At 46.1% G+C, this 25,568-nt stretch overlaps 1 protein-coding gene across 4 annotated transcripts in view; it reads left to right on the top strand.

Annotated features, from left to right (window-relative positions):
* Positions 1–23,556, top strand: part of LOC134212103 (uncharacterized) — a 72,235-nt gene extending 48,679 nt beyond the window's left edge. For all 4 annotated transcript variants that reach the window (XM_062689643.1, XM_062689642.1, XM_062689645.1 and 1 more), the window contains exons 3-6: positions 2,858–3,110; positions 21,582–21,727; positions 21,789–21,951; positions 22,007–23,556. In XM_062689643.1, the coding sequence (XP_062545627.1) occupies positions 2,858–3,110; positions 21,582–21,727; positions 21,789–21,951; positions 22,007–23,371 (1,927 nt within the window). In that variant the 3' untranslated portion in view covers positions 23,372–23,556. The remainder of the gene's footprint in view (positions 1–2,857; positions 3,111–21,581; positions 21,728–21,788; positions 21,952–22,006) is intronic.
* Positions 23,557–25,568: the final 2,012 nt, after the last annotated feature.

The following is a 25,568-nucleotide window of genomic DNA, read 5'->3' on the forward strand; positions in this document are numbered from 1 at the left end:
CCCCTGATGAGTCTGCACCATCTGCACCTTATCATAGGTGGTTCGAAGCACTTTCCTTTGGAAAATTCTAAGTATGCGTTGGTCCTCCACGAGCATAGTCCAAGTCTCTCTAGGAGCATGTTTTCGGCAGTCAGTTTGATAGGACGGTAAACACTATTCGATCAGAGTATCTTGCGGATTCCAAAAAGCATACAATTTCCTGCAACTATACATCTCCGAATTTCTCCGCTGGTATCATTTTCGACCAGTGGGACCAAATGCATTAATACCGAGACCGTCCAAAGGGGGCCGAGAGACCTTTGCAAAGAATTCACCCTTTTTGTGGTTCGACTATCATGAACATGAACACTTTTCTATGGTATAATTATTTAAGACATGGTATAATATTTTAAAGACACTTCTCCAACAATTGAAAAAGAGCTGGATAGTGTTATTGTGATTGTGAATCAAATATGATGCTCTCCTCAACACATGTTTGCACAAAATATTTTGCAAATAAATGAATGCAGATCACGAGGTACTTCTTGACGAGCTGGGTGGTCTAGTGGCTACCGCTTCTGCCTTATTCTGATTCAGTACAGAGACAATTTACAAGCAAAGGTTAAACACTGGCAACGCAAAGTAAGTCTCGGAAATATTACAATGTTTGATGAACTGTGCATTTTAATTGAGAAAGGATTAACTAATTTAGATGCAGATCTTAAATTAGAAATTATGGCTAATTTTGACTCACTGGAGCAACAGTTTGATGGATATTTTCCTGAGTTGGCCCAAGAAGGTGCTTCCTTAGTTCGCAGTCCGTTTTTGTCTTCATTGAACGTGGAGCCTACCCGATGAAATCCAAAATGAATTTTCAGATTTCGGCGATTTCGAGATTTCGATTTAGATTTTGACGGAATTGTTCGTCATCTCGTGATTTATTCAGTGAAAAAAGCTTGAGCCAGTTTTGGTGTGGAATATACGAAGCGTCGTTTCAAGCTTTGGAGATTCTGACACCGTTTGCTTCTGCTTACTTATGCGAGCGTGGATTTTCAAAACATTTTCAGATTCGAGAAGCAGATTGAGCATTGATTAGAATTTGAGATCGGCTTAATCAGACACACAAACTCGTATGCCGAAGCTGGTATCACAAACGCAAGTACAGAAATCACACTGAACGAATAACTGCTGAAAAATGACATAATAGAATGATAAGAGATATTGAAATAAAATTACTTGAAAATACAGTAATATCCCGATTTTATCACTCCCCTGGTGAATTTTGGGGTGGTAAAACAGGGTATGTGACAAAATCGGAAAAAAAATATTTCCATTTGTTTAATTAATTTCACCAATTTCACTATTTCACCAATAATAATTCCATCCCTTGGAAAAGCAAAATGCGTCAACGGTACCCGTTATTTCATGTCGAAAATGCTTACAGAATCCTTCATAGATACTCAGAAATCATTCATAATAAACTACAGGCGGTGAAATTTATTTCTTGAAAGTCAATGTTGTTTGCGGTATTATTTACGAAAATGAAAAAAAAAGCCCACAATTTTCAAAAAAATGTTGGGTGACAAAATCGAATCGAAAACGTGATAAAATCGGGTTGAAAACGTGATAAAACCGGGGGTAGACAAAATCGACCATTTGTTCTTGATTTCAGCATGACATATCCAGGAGGCCGTGGGCCACTTGGATAATCATAAAAGAGGTCGTGATCCCGAAAAGGTTGGGAGCCACTGATCTAACTATTGCATACTTGAATAAAACGTGAATGTTTAAGGCTATGTTTAAGGAATTGCTAAATTTCTATATAAATCAGTTAGAAAGCAATCAAAGCCAATTACTTTGATTCTTAATTGCCTAATCACTCGTTTGTGTATGCAACTAGTATTAATAAAATAACTAGGGACACGGCAAGTATTTCCATCCATCGTCGTAGGGGCTAAATCCAACGAAAGCAATGTCCATTTGCTATAACTCTACTATAGCAGAACGTTTCTCCTGAGCTTACGATTTGGTACGGATGAGTTTGGAAAAAAGTGTCTGTTTTGTTGATTCTCTAGACTATGTCGAAAAAACGAAAATGCCTACCTTAACCCTACCCTATAAATATCAGCTAGTAGGTATGCTGATGGCCAGTTCTTACTTATAATGAGATCACATTTTCAAGAATCTTATCTTTCTTGTCGCGTTTCCTCAAGTATTTGTACGTGAAATTATCTGCTGGACGGAATTTTATACTCTGAGCAAGCTTAAAAATAATTCCAGAAAATGCAAAACAACCGATTCGTTTATCTTTCCTCGTCCGAGGTGAACACACATACATATCTTTTTTTTATCATAACTCACCGCAACCGTATCGCATCGTCTCGATCGAACGCATTTCAAGGCGACAGCGTGTAGAATATTCGATTAAGCTCAATTAAAATGCAGTCTGCTCATTGTGCCGCGTACGATACAGAATAAGTAAACGACAACCGTAATGGGAGCAACGAATTGTAGCCGGTTCAAAGATTAAACGAACTTCGTATGCATTTGAAGCTGCTCGAACATCGACGTCACTTTGTCCGGTGACGACCAGCTCGGCATTATGAAGCTAATCAAGCGCTCCACATGAGCCTCACCAGGGGAAGTAATTTCCGAGCAGCCATAAATTGAATTAAACTACCGTTCGATGCTCTTGCGCCGACCGACAACCTGCCCCCCTGCCGCCGGCGGGCATCAGCAATTCTTATCAGTTCCGATAGGAGGTACACAGGTTTCACAACGTCTGATGGCCATACCTATACCGAATGACGTTGTGTGCATTAACAAGTGCTGCCGTGCCACTAATCCAGTGTTTACAACCATTTCTCTATGCTTACAGGGAATTCAAAACCTTCCGTCTGAAAAAGAAACGCTCGTCGTCGCTGGGCATAAACAAGACATCGGAGAGCCCACCGCCCCTGCGGCGAGACGATCCCGGACTGCACTACTATACCATGGGCAACAATTCGACGCCCTATCGGAACACAATCAACACCATCGGATACGGTCCCGGCCAGTCGCAGTCCACCTCGAGCACACCACTTTTTCAACGAAACTCGCGCTACCGCAGCTCGCTGCAAACCCAACCGCAGGTAGGTGGATGATTGATTCGATTTTCAATGGGGTTTTATGGGATTTCAAGGCGCGTGGGTTAAGAATTGGAACAAACCGCGCTAAAAATGGCAGTGTTTGATTCTTGGTCTTGCATGAACATTTTGAGGAACATGGAACATGATAGCTTTATGAATGGATAAATTGTTATGTGATTTATTACGTCATGCTAAATTCGTACCAGTCGTGTCAATCATTACTCTACACACATATTACCCCCGCTGCTTTAGTTTTGCGAGCATTTTTGAACCCCGAGAGTATACAGGCGAAACTTTTTTTGGAACAAAAACAACATGATTGCCTCTGTGCCAGTCTAACACCGGCCACGTGTGTTGACAGATTGTTAAATAGGTTGCGAACCAGTTTTAATTAGGACAATGGATTACAACTTGTGGCGCATTGGATGTGGATCATTGGTGTGGCGCTTAACCACATTGGGTTGCAGCAAGCGAGGATAAACGTAGGGACCTACACAGTTTAACTCCGTGGGGACAATAAAGCATCTGGGCGTGATGATTGACGATAAGCCCAATTTTACGAGCCACGTCGATTATGCATCCCAATGGGCTTCATTGGCAATGAAATTTTTATCGCGAATGATGTCCAACAGATCGGCGATGCAAAGTCAGGTGCGTAGACTTATGAAGAACGACTCTGCAAACATGAAAGTTGCTGGTGTCAGGTTCGTCCTAATATTCCTAACGGAACTTCATCGATTATCCTTATAGGATCTGTCTTCTCAAATAGGAAGTAAACTCTGCAATATCTTCGTTAATTATGTACCTTGTTAGTTTTACCGCTTCATTTAAAAACCCTAAATTTCCTCAAAAAATTTATCAATCATCATGGGAAAAACCTTCGAAAATAATTTCGGCAATATCTACAGAAATTCCATGGAACATATTTTTTCTTAACATTTGCTGGAATTCCGTCTGGAAATAATTCAGAAACTTCTCCCAATACTTTATCAAGAATTTATTCCACTTCTGGACGGAGTAGGCTGTGAAATAGCTGCTTTTAAATTTTACTCGTTAGTGTCATTCGTTTTCATTTTATACTAGTCGACCCGGCAGACGTTGTCCTGCAAAGTAGGCGAGAATTTATGCGCGTTCTAAACCACCCATGCAAAGTTTCCATCCGATTCTTAATTTTAGTTTTTGAAGATTTAGTCAACTTAACCCTTGATTTTCTCATGAGGAAATATCATATAAACTCGTCGGAAACCATAACGAACATATCTGCTGAAGGGGTGAAGTAAATCCATCAAGCCGTTTTCGAGTCATGCGGATACGAACACAGACTATTTCATTTTTATTATATAGACTAGTCGACCCGGCAGATGTTGCCCTGCATAGTAGGCGAAAATGCGCGTTGTGAACTACCCATGCGAAATTTACGATTTACTCAACCTTACTCGTGCGTTTCGCATTAGGATATAGGGTAAGACGGTATAATGCGCCCCACCTGGCCAAAACGCCCCACTTTGATTTCTAGAAAACTATAACTAACTAAGGGTCAAAATCAGTTGGTACCTATAAATATTTGTAAAAGCATCATCCTATGTGAATATGGGAGTATTTTTGTATTACGTAATAAAAATAATAGAAAAATACAAAAAGTTACAGTTTTGATGTAACTTTTAATGTTTGTTTGCTCAACATTCTGGAGCGACGCTAGCATACTGTCCGCAAAACTTGCACTGGAACACTCAGTTGGGCAACCAAATAACTTTTCTCAGTGGTTTATATGATATAAAATTGCTTCCATCTTCAAAAATGTAACGTTTTTCAAAAATATGTTTCACTGGTCAAAACGCCCCAGTGTAGGCAGGACGATATGCCCTTACCAACTGGACACAGGCGCGGCGAGCTTGCAGCAAGTGCTACCAAATTATATGGGAACTTTTGAAATGTAATTCCAACCTGGTTAAATGAACTTACGTTGGTTTTTTAATGTCAAGCACATAAGGATTTGTAACCTTTTTATTATGGGATTGATAAAATACTAATGAAGGGCTATGAAACGTCTTTGGTTAAGGTGGGGCGTATTGCCCAGGCACTTTTTGAAATCCATTTTTTCACGACTTTTCAAAAAAGGTTTATTACGTGTTACCTATCTGTAATCTATCTTCTTCTATATAATAAAAATGAAATGGTCTGTGTTCGTATCCGCATAACTCGAAAACGGCTGGATAGATTTTCTCCATTCCTTCAGCAAATATGTCCGTTATCGTTCCCGACGGGTTTATATGATATTTTCTCATGCGAAAGTCACGAGTAAGGTTGAGTAAATCGTGAAAAACTAAAATTAAGAATCGTATGGAAACTTGGGCGCATTTTCGCCTACTATGCAGGACAACGTCTGCCGGGTCGACTAGCATTTTTATATGACTACTCACGGGCGATACATTTGCGACTTTGTGGACTACCAAATAACACAAAGTTTGCATAAATTGCGTTGAAAAGTAAAAAGTAATCAAGGAGTTGCCTTAGGGGGGGCATATTATACCGTCTTACCCTATCATATAAACCCGTCGGAAACGTAAACGAACATATTTCCGAAGGAATGAAGAAAAACCATCCAGCGAAAATTCGAAAAAAAAATCATAATTTAAAGTGGCAATTGCAAAAATATATTTCTGTGGGGATCTTTTTTTTTTAATGTTTCTTCATTCCAACTGGAACTTGGCATGTTTTCTAATTTAGTATTCCATTAGCATTTCCACAATTTTCACAGATAATATTCAAAGCATTTCTATGACCGCCATTGTTTAAGTTTGTATCGTGTGAATATTGTGTGGCAAGTACAAGGGATACCTATTAGGAAGCCGAGAATATTTCCCATCCGAAAACACCCTAGGCTGGCTGGACCAGAAATCGAACTCGCTACCTCTGGTTTGGCTTCGGTTTCTCAATCGATCCAACTTTCTTAACCCTTAAAAGGCCGGAATGACACTCACCTCATTTAAAATGCTTTTTCTCAGCGCTATAAATTGGCCATTCCGCATGAAAAGATATCTAGCTTCTGAAAGAGTTCTGAGTAAATTATTCAAATGAATTCCTATGGAATTTTACAACACTGATGAGGAGTGCCAAAAATCCCTACATAAATTATCTGTAGTAGTAGTAAAATTCTTCTTTATTTAAACATTTTTTGTTCCACAATTATTTTTAACATGTACAGTGATCGGCCGGCTTGGCCCTCCAACTTCGATTTTACTTATTATTATTATTATAGAGTTTTGGCACTTCCTCAGCAAGCGTGCTGGGAATTTTCACCTACCCCGGGCAATCTGAATGCCAAAGGGGATTAGGCTCTGTGGATCTCATTCGCCGGTTGACTTAAAATCCTATAATAAACGTTTGCACCGGATGTATTAGTTATGGTGGTTCAGGAATCTTCTTACGATGCTGCAAGTTCCAAGAACCACTGTCTTTTGGATGCTATGGAGGTTATGAGATAGTTCCAGCTCTCCTAAGGATCTCAGAAGAGATTTCAGGACGATTCCGGTTGCTGAGATAACAACCGGAATTATACGCACGTCCTCCAGGTGCCACATCTGCTTCAACTCCTCCGCCAAGTCGTGGTACTTCGTTATCTTGTTGGAGAATGTTGTTTGGACATTATGGTCTAGCGGTACAGCAATATCGATGAGGGTTACCCGCTTCATCCTTTTGTCGTAGACCACAATATCGGGCCGATTGGCACGAATGAGGACATCCGTTATGATCTCGCGATCCCAGTACAGCTTCACGAAACTATTTTCCAGAACCGGGACAGGCACATATTTGTAGTAGGCGACAAACTGGTTAACCAAGTTGTGCTTTAAAGCAAGCTGTTGGTGCACAATCTTGGCTACTTCGTTATGACGACCGAGATAGGCTGAATCAGCTAAGGCTGAACACCCGGACACGATATGTTCGATCGTCTCTCCTACTGAATTGCACTTCCTGCAGCGGTCCTCCACGTTTTCGTGCAATATATAGTGCCGATAGTTCTTCGTCGCAATTACCCGGTCCTGGATGGCTACCATGAATCCTTCTGTTTCCGAGAAGAGTTCACCCGCACCAGCCACGTATTCGACGCCGCTTTGTCGATATTTTCCAGTTCCAGTTGATGGGGTTGCGTCCCATGTAACTCCTTCTGCTTCCACGATGCGATCATCTCGTCGACAGATTTGATGTCGCAATTCAGCTGATAGTCCTCCTGCGCCAGATGCAGGGCACTGAATCCGTGGTCAGCTTCACACACAGCGCGATAGATTTCGTGGCGGTTCTGGCTTTCCACGAAGTATCTTCGCAACTGCTGGATCTGGGAAACACATAGTGTTTGTATATCGGTGACGCCTCTTCCTCCTACTGTACGTGGCAGGGTGACTCTCTCAATGGACGATTTTGGATGGCGCATGCGATGCTTAGTGAACGCCACTCGTACTGCTCGTTCTAACGCCTCCAAGTCAGTCTTGGTCCACTTCACCACCCCGAAACTGTATGTCAACAAGGGCACAGCAAACGTGTTTATCGCCTTCACCTTGTTGCCGGCCGACAAGAGGCTCTTCAAAATACCGTTGACACGATGCAAGAACTTTTCCTGCAGCTCTTTCTTGATCGTCGTATGGCGAATTCCTTTCAATTGCAGGAAACCTAGGAACTTGTACGTTTCGCCTTCAACCATGTTTCGAATCTCCTCCTGTTCGTTGACGCGGAAACTGTCGGCATCCACCAGGTGACCCCAGTGTAGATGTATGGATCGACATTTATCGATACCAAACTCCATCCGGATGTCGTTGCTGAATACCGTTACAAGCCGCAGAAATTGGTGCAGCTTCTCCACAGATTCCGCAAACAGCTTCAAGTCGTCCATAAAGAAGGTGTGGGTAATGTTTGTACTCCTTTCCCCACCCTTCAAATGGTAGCCATAGTTGTGTTGGTTGAGTGCTCTGCTAAGAGGGTTCATGGCAAGGCAAAACCATAGAGGACTAAAGGTATCGCCTTGGAATATGCCCCTCCTGATGCTGAGAGTCCTGGACCGTAACACCTTTTCTCCGTCGGTAATGTGTAGGGATGTGCTCCACATCCCCATAGCGTGCTGCATTAGCCTGATGACGTTACCGTCTATCTTATACAACTGCAGTACCTTAAGAAGGTACGAGTGAGGTACTGAATCGTATGCCTTTTTATAGTCGATATACGCCATGCTCAGGTTTCTTTGCTTGTGGGTGGCCTGCCCAACAACGACTGCATCAATGATGACCTGATCCTTGCAGCCTCGTGTGTTACGTCGACAACCTTTTTGTTCCTCGGTCATCAGGTTGTTGACGTCGCAATGGTTCTGCACCCTCCTCGCTATTACCGATGACAGCACTTTGTACAGACTCGAAAGGCACGTTATTGGTCTGTACTTGGCTGGATTCAAAGTGTTCCGATCCTTCGGCAGAAGATAAGTGACACCCCTAGTGATGAATTCCGGTAGCTGCCCGGGGTTATCTAGTACCGTGTTGAAGCATTCCGCCATCCGCCCGTGGACTGTTGTGAGTTTTTTATACCAGAAATTATGCACAAAATCGGGTCCTGGTGCAGCCCAATTCCTGGTATACCGAGTAGCCTCACGTATGTCTTGGGCGGTCACGTTGATAGCGGTCATGTCTCCAATTCCACCACAATATTGCTCTTCTTCTGCCATCCACACCCCATCGCCGTTGTGTATGACGGGGTTCTCCCATAGATTGGACCAAAACTGCGTGACTTCTCCAATCTCCGGAAGGCCCTCGCCAAAGTCGGCTTTGTCGTTTCGGATGTGGTTGTAGAACTCCCTTTCGTTGATGTTGAACATTCGATTTTGCTCCTTCCTCTTCGCTGAACATTTCTCCATAACGTCGCAGTCGTTTAGCAAGAGCCCTCAACCGCTGTACATGGGTGTCGAGGATCTCAGTTATGTTCGCCTCGGAGCTCTGTGGGTTTCACAATTTCAGCAACATTCCGAACTAGCCTCGTTGATCGATTCCTGCTTGTACTGTGTTAATCGACCAATCTTTGACCGCAGTGTGGCGATGCGGGTCTCCAGACGTCGCATCCACGCGGGTTTTCGTGCTTTGGGGCGTGCGCGTCCATCACTCTCACCTTGTGGGCGCGTTCGCAATCCCAACGTTCTTACAACAGCCACTGCAGCCGAATACACGATAAATTGCAGCTCCTCAAGGTTCTCCACGGTTTCCAAGTACTGTGGCAAAATATCCTGGTTAAGGATGCTTACTGTACTCGTCAACCGATAGGAGTACTGCAACTTGGGTATCCGGTGTCGGGACATGGGGTCTGTCCCACGGAACTGTGTAACTGCTGTGCCCATATGATTAGCTAGTTCGTCCTTCAATTGCTGTCGTTGCAATTCCACTGTTGGTCCTGGAGCGGCGGGTGCAATCGAATCGCGACGGTTACTTGCGATTGATGCATCCAACCCAACAGAACTCCTTCTCGACGTATCGCTCGATCTTGCCTCCTCCTCCTCTCCTAATTCCCTCTGCACTTCCCGCTTGATGTACTCTACGTCTTCTGGAGTCAGCATATTATGTGACATAATAGCTCTCTGGCGTGTGTACAACTTGTTCTGGTCAAGTTGGGGTGCAAACCGAGGGAACCTCTCATTGAACATCTCCAGCATCGCCGGTCTGCCGGACATATCCGTCTCCATCCTGGTGCAAACGTAGTAGCAACGGATCACGTACTGATTCATCTCCCTTGTCCACATGATCCGTTGCCGTCGGCGGCCTGCTAACGTGAGTGATTGACGTCGATCAACCACAGCAACATCAGCAGGTGCAGCATTGCCTTGGTGATTTCTTCTGCTGCCGTTTCTGTTTTGCCTTGTCGGCACGGGCTGAGCCCGATGACTAGAGGGTCGCTGTTGCACCTCTCCTTCCTCTAGCCGCTGGCCGCTCGCTCTGTCCACCGTTCCAGGACCAGCTCCAGTAGGAGCTCCCTCCTCGGGCAATCGCATGGGTGGTATTGTTCTTGAGCGTAACTCCATATTTGGGTGTGCTTTCATTCCCGGAAGCTACGGGTTCTGTAAAGTTATTTAATTCTTTACAGTGCTAAATAGCTAGGTTCAAGCGCCAGTGCTCGCCCGAGGGTGGTTTTTCATTGGTGCTTAGGAATTGGGCCTTCAGCTCCCACCTACTCGAAATGGTGGTTTTTCATGGACGCCCAGGGTATTTCACCTGAGCTCCCACCTATAAATTATTATTATTATAGAGTTTTGGCACTTCCTCAGCAAGCGTGCTGGGAATTTTCACCTACCCCGGGCAATCTGAATGCCAAAGGGGATTAGGCTCTGTGGATCTCATTCGCCGGTTGACTTAAAATCCTATAATAAACGTTTGCACCGGATGTATTAGTTATGGTGGTTCAGGAATCTTCTTACGATGCTGCCAGTTCCAAGAATCACTGGAGAACCAAGGATGCTATGGAGGTTATGAGATAGTTCCAGCTCTCCTAAGGATCTCAGAAGAGATTTCGGGACGATTCCGGTTGCTGAGATAACAACCGGAATTATACGCACGTCCTCCAGGTGCCACATCTGCTTCAACTCCTCCGCCAAGTCGTGGTACTTCGTTATCTTGTTGGAGAATGTTGTTTGGACATTATGGTCTAGCGGTACAGCAATGTCGATGAGGGTTACCCGCTTCATCCTTTTGTCGTAGACCACAATATCGGGCCAATTGGCACGAATGAGGACATCCGTTATGATCTCGCGATCCCAGTACAGCTTCACGAAACTATTTTCCAGAACCGGGACAGGCACATATTTGTAGTAGGCGACAAACTGGTTAACCAAGTTGTGCTTTAAAGCAAGCTGTTGGTGCACAATCTTGGCTACTTCGTTATGACGACCGAGATAGGCTGAATCAGCTAAGGCTGAACACCCGGACACGATATGTTCGATCGTCTCTCCTACTGAATTGCACTTCCTGCAGCGGTCCTCCACGTTTTCGTGCAATATATAGTGCCGATAGTTCTTCGTCGCAATTACCCGGTCCTGGATGGCTACCATGAATCCTTCTGTTTCCGAGAAGAGTTCACCCCGCACCAGCCACGTATTCGACGCCGCTTTGTCGATATATTCCAGCTCCAGTTGATGGGGGTGCGTCCCATGTAACTCCTTCTGCTTCCACGATGCGATCATCTCGTCGACAGATTTGATGTCGCAATTCAGCTGATAGTCCTCCTGCGCCAGATGCAGGGCACTGAATCCGTGGTCAGCTTCACACACAGCGCGATAGATTTCGTGGCGGTTCTGGCTTTCCACGAAGTATCTTCGCAACTGCTGGATCTGAGAAACACATAGTGTTTGTATATCGGTGACGCCTCTTCCTCCTACTGTACGTGGCAGGGTGACTCTCTCAATGGACGATTTTGGATGACGCATGCGATGCTTAGTGAACGCCACTCGTACTGCTCGTTCTAACGCCTCCAAATCAGTCTTGGTCCACTTCACCACCCCGAAACTGTATGTCAACAAGGGCACAGCAAACGTGTTTATCGCCTTCACCTTGTTGCCGGCCGACAAGAGGCTCTTCAAAATACCGTTGACACGATGCAAGAACTTTTCCTGCAGCTCTTTCTTGATCGTCGTATGGCGAATTCCTTTCAGTTGCAGGAAACCTAGGAACTTGTACGTTTCGCCTTCAACCATGTTTCGAATCTCCTCCTGTTCGTTGACGCGGAAACTGTCGGCATCCACCAGGTGACCCCGGTGTAGATGTATGGATCGACATTTATCGATACCAAACTCCATCCGGATGTCGTTGCTGAATACCGTTACAAGCCGCAGAAATTGATGCAGCTTCTCCACAGATTCCGCAAACAGCTTCAAGTTGTCCATGAAGAAGGTGTGGATATTGTTTGTACTCCTTTCCCACACTTCAAATGATAGCCATAGTTGTGTTGGTTGAGTGCTCTTCAAAGAGGGTTCATGGCAAGGCAAAACCATAGAGGACTAAAGGTATCGCCTTGGAATATGCTCTTCCTGATGCTGAGAGTCCTGGGCCGTAACACCTTTTCTCCGTCGGTAATGTGTAGTGATGTGCTCCACATCCCCATAGCGTGCTGCATTAGCCTGATGACGTTACCGTCTATCTTATACAACTGCAGTACCTTAAGAAGGTACGAGTGAGGTACTGAGTCGTATGCCTTTTTATAGTCGATATACGCCATGCTCAGGTTTCTTTGCTTGTGGGTGGCCTGCCCAACGACTGCATCAATGATGACCTGATCCTTGCAGCCTCGTGTGTTACGTCGACAACCTTTTTGTTCCTCGGTCATCAGGTTGTTGACGTCGCAATGGTTCTGCACCCTCCTCGCTATTACCGATGACAGCACTTTGTACAGACTCGAAAGGCACGTTATTGGTCTGTACTTGGCTGGGTTCAAAGTGTTCCGATCCTTCGGCAGAAGATAAGTGACACCCCTAGTGATGAATTCCGGTAGCTGCCAGGAGTTATCTAGTAACGTGTTGAAGCATTCCGCCATCCGCCCATGGACCGTTGTGAGTTTTTATACCAGAAATTATGCACAAAATCGGGTCCTGGTGCAGCCCAATTCCTGGTATACCGAGTAGCCTCACGTATGTCTTGGGCGGTCACGTTGATAGCGGTCATGTCTCCAATTCCACCACAATATTGCTCTTCTTCTGCCATCCACACCCCGTCGCCGTTGTGTATGACGGGGTTCTCCCATAGATTGGACCAAAACTGCGTGACTTCTCCAATCTCCGGAAGGCCCTCGCCAAAGTCGGCTTTGTCGTTTCGGATGTGGTTGTAGAACTCCCTTTCGTTGATGTTGAACATTCGATTTTGCTCCTTCCTCTTCGAACATTCTCCATAACGTCGCAGTCGCTTAGCAAGAGCACTCAACCGCTGTACATGGGTGTCGAGGATCTCAGTTATGTTCGCCTCGGTGAGATCACGGAGTTCTGTGGGTTTCACAATCTCAGCAACATTCCGAACTAGCCTGGTTGATCGATTCCCCTTCTTGTACTGTGTTAATCGACCAACCTTTGACCGCAGTGTGGCGATGCGGGTCTCCAGACGTCGCATCCACGCGGGTTTTCGTGCTTTGGGGCGTGCGCGTCCATCACTCTCACCTTGTGGGCGCGTTCGCAATCCCAACGTTCTTACAACAGCCACTGCAGCCGAATACACGATAAATTGCAGCTCCTCAAGGTTCTCCACGGTTTCCAAGTACTGTGGCAAAATATCCTGGTTAAGGATGCTTACTGTACTCGTCAACCGATAGGAGTACTGCAACTTGGGTATCCGGTGTCGGGACATGGGGTCTGTCCCACGGAACTGTGTAACTGCTGTGCCCATATGATTAGCTAGTTCGTCCTTTAATTGCTGTCGTTGCAATTCCACTGTTGGTCCTGGAGCGGCGGGTGCAATCGAATCGCGACGGTTACTTGCGATTGATGCATCCAACCCAACAGAACTCCTTCTCGACGTATCGCTCGATCTTGCCTCCTCCTCCTCTCCTAATTCCCTCTGCACTTCCCGCTTGATGTACTCTACGTCTTCTGGAGTCAGCATATTATGTGACATAATAGCTCTCTGGCGTGTGTACAATTTGTTCTGGTCAAGCTGGGGTGCAAACCGAGGGAACCTCTCATTGAACATCTCCAGCATCGCCGGTCTGCCGGACATATCCGTCTCCATCCTGGTGCAAACGTAGTAGCAACGGATCACGTACTGATTCATCTCCCTTGTCCACATGATCCGTTGCCGTCGGCGGCCCGCTAACGTGAGTGATTGACGTCGATCAACCACAGCAACATCAGCAGGTGCAGCATTGCCTTGGTGATTTCTTCTGCTGCCGTTTCTGTTTTGCCTTGTCGGCACGGGCTGAGCCCGATGACTAGAGGGTCGCTGTTGCACCTCTCCTTCCTCTCTTCCTTCCTCTTCCTTATTATTATTATTATTATTATTATTATTATTATTATTATTATTTTTATGTTGTTACTTAATTTTTAAAATATAATGTATCATGACGGCCTTCGGGAGGCGCTAGTGTGTTTTTTCAAATTTGATAACCTAACTACAATGTACACTAATATTTACAATAAAAATTTGATAACCTAGATTGGAACTAGTGCCCTAATTGGAGCCAGATCCGAATGCAAGCAACGGACCCTAAACTTTTCTTTACACTCACCAAAGCGTTCATGTAAGGTTTTTATTCCGGCCAGACGGTGGACCTCGGATGTTCTTGTCCTCGGAGGGAAATTATCTGTTATCTTTGAACTGAGCAGAATGTCCCGAGCATGGTTTAAACAAGCATCACGCTTCTACATGATTGTAGAGCTGAAGAGCGGAACTCAAGAACATGTTTCACGACCTTCGGTGTGATGGAATACAGTAAGATTGGTATCACATCGTTACACGTTACACGCATCTAGAGATCTGTAGATTTTTGGCCGAAGACATGAATTTTTTGGTGGCCGCTACTTCATAGGCCTTACGACCCTAACCTAAAAAAATGTCACAGAATACTTTCGCAAAATCGTCTGATATCTTGGAACTCAGTAGAATGACCTGAGCTTGGTTTGAAGCACGGTATATGCTTCTATATCGTTGTAGATCTGACGACCTGATCTCAAGTACGTTTCGGATGGCCTTCGATGTATTGGAATACAATAAGATTGGTTTAATATATCTTCACAGACAACTTGGGAAGAGTTTTGATAACTGCCATGAGCTTTTTGAAGATCGTTACCATATAGGCCTTACGATCTACACTTCAGAATGATTCGCAAGTTTTAGAATATCACTTGGGGCAAGCCAAATATTTCCACATAAATCATCAAACTCCACAGTTTCAAAGCTCTAATTGACTCCGTTCCATCTACGCCTGGAATAACGCGCATACGTCCTCCGATGTCGAACCGCAATAAACGCCGGCGCGAGAACGACGGTGACCTCGATGCTGAAACCCGTCGACCCGTAAAAACTATGTGCTATATTGGAACTGGAAAAGCGGACGCAAATCTGATTGCTGCTGAAAAATCAGACCACGACCCTTAAAGATTTTGGCTTCATCTATCCGGTATCGCGTTGTGAAATTGGTTGCTCGAAGTACAGACGTAAGTTTCTTAAGTTTCGTGTCGTACAAAATCTGGATGCTTCCCGATTTTAAATCGATTGCACTCGCTGCTGATATAATGCCCCCTGGAATTAGGTTTCGAGAATTTGAAGACCTAAGTGCCAGGAGACAGTTTTTTTGAAGGCCAACAACGCTATCAACAACAGGGATTCTGGACGAGACTCCGAAAACTGTTCACCAGCATTAATTTCTGCTTCCAATGAACAAAACATATCGTCGGCTCCTACTCTCATCTCAATAACTGTATCTCTAATTTGACTGGAGTGCAATCATCGACCACTTCGCCATAACTGCTACCAATATCAACGCCAACGGGTGCAGGATCCGTACCACTAACAGCTTATTATCAGAACGTAGGTGGAATGCATACGAAAACCAACGAATTCTTCCTTGCCGCTGCATCCAGCGATTATGACATTATAGTTATTACTGAAACTTGGCTCAGAAGTGATAAACACCGAACTTGCTGATAATTACAACATCTATCGATGCGATCGCAGCAGCTCGACTAGTAGTCTCCAACGAGGTGGAGGAACTATCATCGCAGTTAAATGCTCTCTGACAAGTGTATCGGATCATCTGTCGGAGAGTTGGTTGTTGTGAAGGTTATGCTCATGTATAAATCCGTTTACATCTTTCATATTTACTTGAGGTAGAACAGTGATCTCGATAAATTTGTTGCGCATTCAGACTATGTAAACCAAATCGTCAACATAGCTACTCCCTGTGACACCGTAATCGTAGTTGGGGATCACAACCTTTCTCGGCTTTACTTACTTACTTACTTATGGATTCTGTACACCTCCGGTGGTGCAAAGGGCCGACTTGAAAGATCTCCATCCTGAGCGTTGCCCGGCTATCGCTTTAACCTGTTGCCAGGTTAGATTTCGGTCGACTTCTTTTATTTCATTATTGAGGCTTCGCCGCCATGAGCCTCTGGGTCTGTCTCTGCTGCGATGTCCCGCTGGGTTCCAGTCTAATGCTTGTTTACAGATTTCGTTTCCGCCTCTACGTAGAGTGTGGCCGACCCAGCCCCACTTCTGATCCCGAATTTTCTATCGGCCTCTGGTGACAACGACGATGGAGCTCGATGTTTGAGATCCAGTTGTGAGGCCACCAGGCCCGAATTATATACCGCAGGCATCTGTTAATGAACACCTGCAGCCGTTGAGTGTTCTCCATTGATACACACCATGTTTCGCTAGCGTATAACAGCACAGATTTCACCTTAGAGTTGAAAATTCGTATTTCATTCGTGCGTTCATTTATCTGCCTGTTTTTCCAGATATTTCTTAAACTCGCAAAGGCAGCCTTTGCTTTCCTGATCCGTGCGCCTATGTCGATCTTGGTACCGCCGTCTGACGCCATTTGGCTACCAAGATATTGAAAGCTTTCAACATTCTCCACTGGTTGCCCGGCTACTGTGAAACTGGAAGGAGTCACCGTGTTTACATCCAACGATTTGGTTTTGTTGACGTTGATGACTAAACCTGCCCAGGAGGAGCGCTCGGCAAGGTCGTTGAGCTTACTCTGCATATCAGAGCGCCGTTTCGCGAGGAGTGCAACGTCATCAGCCAATTCGAAGTCGTTTAGGTGCTCTATGGTTATAGGCTGCCATAACAGCCAACGGTTTGGTTCACGGTCAATCGCATCTACCAGAATCTCATCGTTTACGATGAGGAACAGTAACGGTGATATAATACATCCTTGCCTCACACCAGCTACGACCCGGATAGGGTCGGACAGGACCCCATTGTGCAGCACTCTACACGAAAAGGCCTCGTACTGTGCTTCGATGAGGCCGATGATTTTCTCAGGAACCCCCTTGCGTCTCAGGGCGCCCCACATATTCTCGTGGTTGAGACGGTCGAAAGCTTTTTCGTAGTCAATGATTACCAAGTAAAGGGACTCTTGGAATTTGTTGACCTGCTCCAGAATGATGCGGAGCGTGATAATATGGTCCACACAGGATCTTCCGGCACGGAATCCGGCTTGCTGCCGCCGGAGAGTCGCATCGATCTTCTCCTGAATCCGGGATAGAATAATTTTGCACAGAACTTTGAGAACGGTACACAGCAACATAATGCCTCGCCAGTTATCGCATACAGTCAGGTCACCCTTTTTGGACACCTTCACTAAAATACCTTGCATCCAGTCGACCGGGAAAGTTGCGGTGTCCCAGATATTACGAAATAAACGATGCAGTACTTGAGTGGATGTCATGGGGTCAGCTTTGAGCATCTCGGCTGATATGCGGTCGACTCCTGGGGCTTTATTCGATTTCATGCTTTGGCTGGCTGTTTGAATCTCTAGCAGTGATGGAGCTTCGGTATTGACGCGTGTTATACGTCGGATTCTAGGCAGATCATGCCGAGGTGGTGATGGTCTGGTTGGCACTTGAAAAAGTGGTTCGAAGTGCTCGTTTCAGCTGGTCAGTTGGGTCGGTCAATAACTGATCATTCGTGTCTTTCACAGGCATCGTTGCATTCATCTTCGCCCCGCTTAAGCGTCGTGAGATATCATAGAGGAGGCGAATGTCCCCGGTTGCGGCGGCTGTCTCTCCTTCGTCGGCCAGAGAGTCTGCCCACGCTCGCTTGTCCCGTCCACATGGGCGTTTTACTTCCTTCTCAAGAACCGCGTATCGTTGACGGGCTAAGACTTTGGCTCCTCTGGTTTTCGATCGCTCTGTCGCGACTTTGGCTTCTCTTCGCTCCTCTATCTTCCTCCAGGTCTCATCGCTGATCCATTGTTTTCTCTGGGTGCGTAGTTCGCCCAGATTGTTCTCGCTGGTGGCGATGAAGGCATTCTTGATGGCTGTGACTACGAGGCTGTGAAGAACGAGCCTAATGCACTACCTGTGAGAGGGTGCTTTATAACCGGTCGTACATACGTAATGCATAGTATTTATGCATTCCTCGATAAATCCCTGATCTACGCGTATCAAAGCAGGCGTTGCTTTGAACGATAAAGAGTCGTCCTCTTTGGTGTTTGAACTGCCAGGTATGTACGATTTCCAGCCACTATGCGTCTTCGAATTTCTCTGCTGGTATCATTATCGGCGGTCACAAATGAGCCCAAGTACAGGAATTCTTCAACCACCTCGATTTCGTCACCACCGATAGAAACTCGTGGTGGGTGGCTTACATTGACCTCTCTTGAGCCTCTTCCTATCATGTACTTCGTCTTCGACGTGTTGATGACTAGTCCAATGTCGTCGGCGAAACCAAATAACTGGACGGACTTCGTAAAAATCGTACCAATCGTGTCAATCCCTGCCATTCGTATTACTTCCTCCAAAGCGATGTTGAATAGCAAACACGAAAGACCATCACCTTGCCGTAACCCTCTACGTGTTTCGAAGGGACTTGAAAATGCCCTTGAAACTCGAACTACGCACATCATCCGATCCATCGTCGCCTTGATCAACCGTATCAGTTTATCCGGAAATCCGTTTTCGTGCATTAGCTGCCATAGCTAGCCCCGATCGATTGTATCATATGCGGCTTTGAAGTCGATAAATAGATGATGTGTGAGCACGTTGTATTCGCGGCATTTCTACAATACCTGACGTATGGCGAACGCCTGGTCTGTGGTAGAGCGTTCACCCATAAATCCCGCCTGGTACTGCCCCACGAACTCTCTTGCAATTGGTGTTGGTCGGCGGCATAAAATTTGGGAGAGTACCTTGTAGGCGGCGTTCAGCAATGTGATTGCGCGGTAGTTGCTACAATCCAGCTTATCGCCCTTTTTGTATATGGGACACACGACACCTTCCATCCACTCCTGCGGCAGAACCTCATCCTCACAAACCTAATCACCCAGTGCAGCTCTCCTGGTAGGTGGTCAACTCCAGGGGTTTTGTTGTTTTTCAGCCGGCCGATCTCCTCCTGGATTTCCTGGAGATTATGAGCCGGAAGTTGCATGTCCTGCGCGCGTGCTCCTAGGTTCACCGTTGTCTGCCATATCGCCATTCAGGTGCTCTTCGTAGTGCTGCCGCCACCTTTAGATCACCTCACGCTCGTTTGTAAGAAGGTTCCCGTTTATGTCCTTACACATATCGGGCTGTGGCACGTGGTCCTTACGTGAACGGTTCAACTCCTCATAGAACTTTCGTGCGTTATTAGCGCGGTACAGTTCCTCCGTCTCTTCACAGTCTCAATCTTCCTGGGCGCTTTTTCCTCCGGAAAATCGAGTTTTTTCTGCTCCAGGCCCGTTTGTATCGTGCCTCGTTGGCCCTCGTGCGTGTTGTAGCAATCTCGCCCATGCTGCATTATTCTCCTCAACTAACTGCTCACATTCGCCGTCAAACCAGTCGTTTCTCTGATCCGGAGCCACCGTGCCTAGTGCAGCGGTTGCGGTGCTTCCAATGGCGGATCGAATATCTCTCCAGCCATCTTCAAGAGACGCTGCGCCTAGCTGCTCTTCCGTTGGGAGTACCACTTCCAGCTGATGCGCGTAGTCTTGGGCTAGTCTACCGTCTTGTAGCCGCCCAATGTTTAGCCGCGGCGGACGACTCCGACGCGTGTTGTACACCGTCGAGAGTTTTGAGCGCAGACATACTGCAACGAGGTAGTGGTCGGATTCAATATTCGCACTGCGGTAAGCGCGTACGTTCGTGATGTCGGAGAAGAATTTACCGTCGATTAGAACGTGGTCGATTTGGTTTTCCGTTACGTGATTAGGTGATTTCCATGTGGCCTTGTGAATATTCTTGCGGGGGAAGAAAGTGCTTCGGACTACCATTCCGCGGGAGGCTGCAAAGTTAATGCATCGTTGGCCGTTGTCGTTCGATACGGTATGCAGACTATCCGGTCCGATGACCGCTCTATACATTTCCTCCCTTCCTACCTGAGCGTTCATGTCACCGATGACGATTTTGACGTCCCGCAGTGGGCATCCATCGTATGTCTGCTCCAGCTGAACATATAACGCTTTTTTCTCGTCGTCGGGTCTCCCTTCGTGTGGGCAGTGCACGTTGATGATGCTATAGTTGCAGAAACGACCTTTTATTCGCAGCTTGCACATCCTTGCGTTGATTGGCTGCCACTCAATCACGCGTTGGCGCATCTTTCCCAGCACTATGAAGCCGGTTCCCAGCTCGTTGGTGGTGCCACAGCTTTGGTAGAAGGTAGCCGCTCGATGCCCGCTTTTCCACACTTTCTGTCCTGTCCAGCAGATTTCCTGCAGCGCTACGACGTCGAAGTTGCGGGGATGTAATTCATCGTAGATTATCCTGTCGCAACCTGCGAAGCCTAGCGACTTGCAGTTCCATCTTCCAAGCTTCCGATCGTGATCCTTTATTCGTCGCCTATCGTCGTTGCCGATTGTATCGAGTCGTATTATCTTCTATGTCGTTCGAAATGGTTGTTTTTAAAGGCGGATTATTGGGCCTGCGCAAACCTCCTGTCTCGTCGGAGGGCCGTCGTGTCAGGGCTGTTAGCGTCCCACCTAACACCAGGACTTGGGCTTGTGCGCTTTGAGCGGCACACGGTCGCTTTGGCGGAGCCTACTTTCGGATACATGCAGTTTTTTATAGAGGTTTAACAGGGCCCACTGTCAAACCCCACCACATCCTAAGCAGGCGCCACAACTCGCAGATGGCCTGGGGAGGGATCGTCAAGCCCTTGGACATAGTCCTGCTGCCCCCAACCCTGGCCAAAACACTCGAACTGCTGATTCAAGAACGTATGTATATAGCTGCTAAACCTGTTATCTCTGAGTACCAACATGGCTTTGTACGAAATCGCTCAACTGTAACAAACCTGATGACCTACACTAGCATGCTGAATTCTAACCTGGAGAAGAGATGTCAAGTTGACAGCATTTACATCGACTTTTCGAAGGCTTTCGATAAAGTTCCTAATGGATTAACTTTTAAGAAATTAAAACGTTTGGGATTTCCTGACTGGATTGTCACTTGACTGCGTTCTTACCTGATTGGTAGGTCATCCTTCGTTGAATTAGGCACTGTTGCGAAAAAGAATCCACGTGTCTTGGAGGGACTCGAACCCTCAACCTCCTACTCTCAAGATAGGCGTGATAACCCCTACACAGAGCTAACCACGGTGGAGGTTGGTACTCGGAGTTGCCGAATAATATGCAATTAACTGACATTGATTGGTTCGATTTTAATTGTTTTCAGGGGGCACACCACTCGATAAGGAAGCAACGTAAACTGTATTTTCGGAAAAAAAAATCCAGGGGCTCGTGAGCTCTTTAGAAATCTTATAGAACCTAAGTCGTTACTTGAGAGCTAATCTCACAGTATTTCATTTAATCGTTTATTTTTTTCCCCTTTAACAGGAGAACGAAATTGGCCTCCATAGAAACGATCGCTATCGAAGCACAATTCAGAATGGCTTCGCGACTTACAGTGGCAGCAGTATGGTTACTTCAACGCCACGATCGCGATACAACGCCGATACAACCGGACGTGGAATGACCGCAGGGTAATAGATTGGTCGATTGTTGCTAGCTTTGCATTCATATAGCATTCTCCTATCTTAACAGGGTCTCCCAATCTAGTCTTAAAAGCTCAAACCCGTTCGATGATGATGAAATGGATGATAGCGTTTCGATAACCGACAGTCTAAATGACCCCAATGGAACAATACGCTCAAGCATGGCGAGACGCAAAAAGCGTCGAGCACCGGCGCCTCCAACTCGCAACTTGGTATGTAAATTTTGTAAATTCACGATGAATGTAATTCACGCCCGACTTTTTTTAGGCGAACGTCCACGTTGACCCCGCAGACACAGCACTTGCAACGAGATTAAAAATTGAAGAATCACCTCCGCCGGAAAACCCAGAGAACGTAAAAAATCTCACGAATCTAACCGCTGAAATTGAATCATTTGTACGTACTAGTTCCGACGATAAGGTCCATCAAACGGAAACCGTGCAGGCCAGTCATGTTGAAAACCCCGCATCGTCTAGCGATAGTAATAATAATCGTGTGGTCGAGCTTGTCATCGTGGAAACAAAGAATGAAATCAAAGAAGAAGTTAGTTCAACACATGAAGAAAAAGTTGATCATGTTGTTCCTAATGAAGGCAATAGTCAAACCTCTCCTACCGAAGTGACTAAAAATAAAATCTGTATCCCTGAACCCGTAGAAGAAATGTCCCAAATTGAAGAGCTGAAAATAGAAGATGAGACAAGGTCAATTACTCCACCTCAACCTTCACCTCGATTAAGAGCAACTCCACCTCCGGTTCCTCAGACACCTCCTGTTGTTGAGCCGGTAGACCTTGAAAACGTCGCTCTCCCCGAAACTCCAATCCCTGCTAGACGCCACAATAAAAACCGTAACCAAGCGGCGGTAAACGGCACCGAACTTCGAATAATCGAGTCATCAGACTCGACCACCGCCAGCACAGCCGAGGAAGAGGAAAATATGGAATCCAAGGTCGTCAAACGCATCAACTACGAGTTCCAATACAAGGTTGAACCGATCAAAACCGAAATCGACGAAAAAATTAACACAGCCCGACTCAAGATCAGCGAGTCAACCGGTGACATCGATTCGCTCCAAAACACCGGCACCGATCGGCGACGATCCGTGCGAGACATCATCGAATCGATCAACAAAAGCCAAAGCCTCCTTAAAGTGAACCACGAATCCACCGGCACCCTTTACTCGGCCCAATCCAACGATAGCGTCAATCGCAACCTTCGGGAGCTAAACGACAGAGAAAAGGAAATCCAACGAATGCTGCACGATATGGAAACCAACTACGGTGGCCAGGCGCAGACCCAGCCTCGCAAATGGTCTCTCACGCCGCCGACGAACAAACGCAGCTCGTACTACGACAACGTACCGGAGGGTAACGAAAATCTGGACAACTTGGATGACCGCAACAATCTTCTCAGCAAATCGGCATTGCGGTCCAAGAAGAGCCCAACCAAATCGCTCGGCATAGAACCGTCCGATGATGGGTCGTATCAGGACTGCATGGATTGGAATCCACTGCCCAAGCCGCGGCGCAGTCGGCATCTCCCCGACTCACAGTCCAATCAGTCTACGTCAGCAACGGGAGGTATTTTGACGGTCATCGATCAAAACAATAACGGCAACGCGAAGCAAAGCTGAATGCGACTCGGCGGTGCTTTCAATGGGCAATCTATAACTTAGAAATTATTTATTTAATCAATCAAACCTGATGCATGGCCTCATCGTAGTCTAAGAATAGATAGTTGTCGTGCAAGATGAACAGATGTTATGAAATATTGACCATTTATGATGATGTTTCAAATAAATGATTGGATGCCAGAGAACATTTTTCCTCGCTATGAGAAACTTCGTAACACTGATGTTTCTACAAACTGTTAGTTAAGTCATACTCTATCTCAATTTTGTTTCAAAGGTGAGAAATCATAATGGCGGCCAATATAACCACCTTTCGAAAACACCTCTGCAAAACGGCGTGAGTCTAGGGGTTCTATGAATCACATATGAGTTGCAGTCACCTATGTGGAATATGTGTGCTGCTAGGGCCACGACAACTGCTCCGAGAACACCTACAAGTTTTTTTTCCGCACGTGCCTCCGGGAATGTATCTTGGAATCTCTCTGGGCATCCCTCAGGATTTTTTCCACAAATTATTCAGAAAATCCTCAGATTAGCTTTTTAATAAGAATCGCTCTTTTTCAAAAATATTGTTTTTATTGTGGAAAATTAGATACAAATAACAATTGAAACCAATCCATGGTCCATCTGGTCACATTTCGGAGCACCCTGTAATGCAGCCAGTTGTCAGTATTGATCAAAAAGTGGCCACTTCCCTCAAGGATCCAGCAACCCAGGGTGCTTCGGAATGTGACCAGATGAATCAAATATCCTCAGAACACATTCCTGAAGACTTGTTTTGCAAAACCATGAAGTTTGATACGTTGCAAAACAGGTTTCCGAATTGATTAAAAAAAGTGGTCTTGGGAACTAGCACTCCAGGGATCTCGGAATGTGACCAGATGGACAAAATACTCTCAGAACACTTTCATATGGACTTGATCTGCAAAATCATGAAATTTGATATGTCGCATACCAGGTTTCGGAATTGATGAAAAAGAGGCCACTTCCCCCCACGGAATCAACATTCTAGGGCGCCTCGGAACATGATCAGAATGACAAAATACCCTCAGAACAAATGCCTATTGACTTGTTTTGCAAAACCATAATGTTTGATACGTTACAATCCAGGTTTCAATATTCATCAAAAGTGGCCACTTCCCCCAGGGAACCAGCATTCCAGGCCATCTCGGAATGTCACCAAATGTACCAAATACTCTCAGAACACATTCCTATGGACTTATATTGCAAAATCATAAAGTTTGACACGTCGAAAGACGTGTTTCCGGCTTGATCAGGCAGTGGCCATTTTTCCGGACCGGAAGGTTACCCCAGTACTCCCATCAATATCTCCGGAACCATGTCCATTTTCAAAACGATGACCAATGTCCCTGAAACTGTGGGAATTTTGCGACAGACACCACGAAGGCGAACAGGGCTGGGTCCCTACCCGAGCTGCTAAAAATGTGCCTCCCGGATAAATCCGGGTCCCTTATCCTCCTTGCCTTGATCCCCCCGGGACCACGGGATGCTGCTACTACTTCGAGGAGGGCTGAGCTCATGCACTTCTTCTAAAATTCCGGCCCCTAGCTTATGGCAGACATTCTTCCACGTGCCTCCGCAAACCTCGGGCAGTCGAATAACACGTGCTCTGGAGTCTCCTCTACGTTGATACACACCGTTGATCCCACTCCTGCCACTTTACCATAGAGTCCAGTCCAGCCGTCTTCCTCACATTTCTGGTGTCTCTCCGTTGGTATAGCACTCGATATCCTCTGCTAGAGTTATGCAGAGGGGCAGCAGGGACTTTGTCCAAGGGCTTGACGACCCCTCCCCATGGCCACTGCGAGTTAGACCGGGACCATCGTCCCTAACCCCTAATCCCAAGGCGTCAAGCGACCCGTGCCGAGGGGATGCATGGCCAGGGGGGTGAAATAATAAGCTAGGCCTTTAACGGAGCCTGTGGGGTACCTGGGCACCCTCCACAGTAATTGTCCCTTACCGCGTCATGCTGGGCTCTGGCGTGGTGGACCTCTTTTCCCGAGCAACTCGTGGGACCAAAATGGAAAACCAAGTCAATTCTTCAATTAGTGGTAGTAGTGTAGGCGACAACCTTTTCGCAAGAAGTGGGTTGTTCAGGTCTCCGCCTAGGAGGCCAGAGGCAATAGTCGGCAGCTCAGTGCGCAGCGCCAGCGTGGGTCACTCAATCTTCCTCTCGGCT

This window comes from Armigeres subalbatus, chromosome 2 (assembly GCF_024139115.2).
Source record: "Armigeres subalbatus isolate Guangzhou_Male chromosome 2, GZ_Asu_2, whole genome shotgun sequence".
NCBI lineage: Eukaryota > Metazoa > Arthropoda > Insecta > Diptera > Culicidae > Armigeres > Armigeres subalbatus.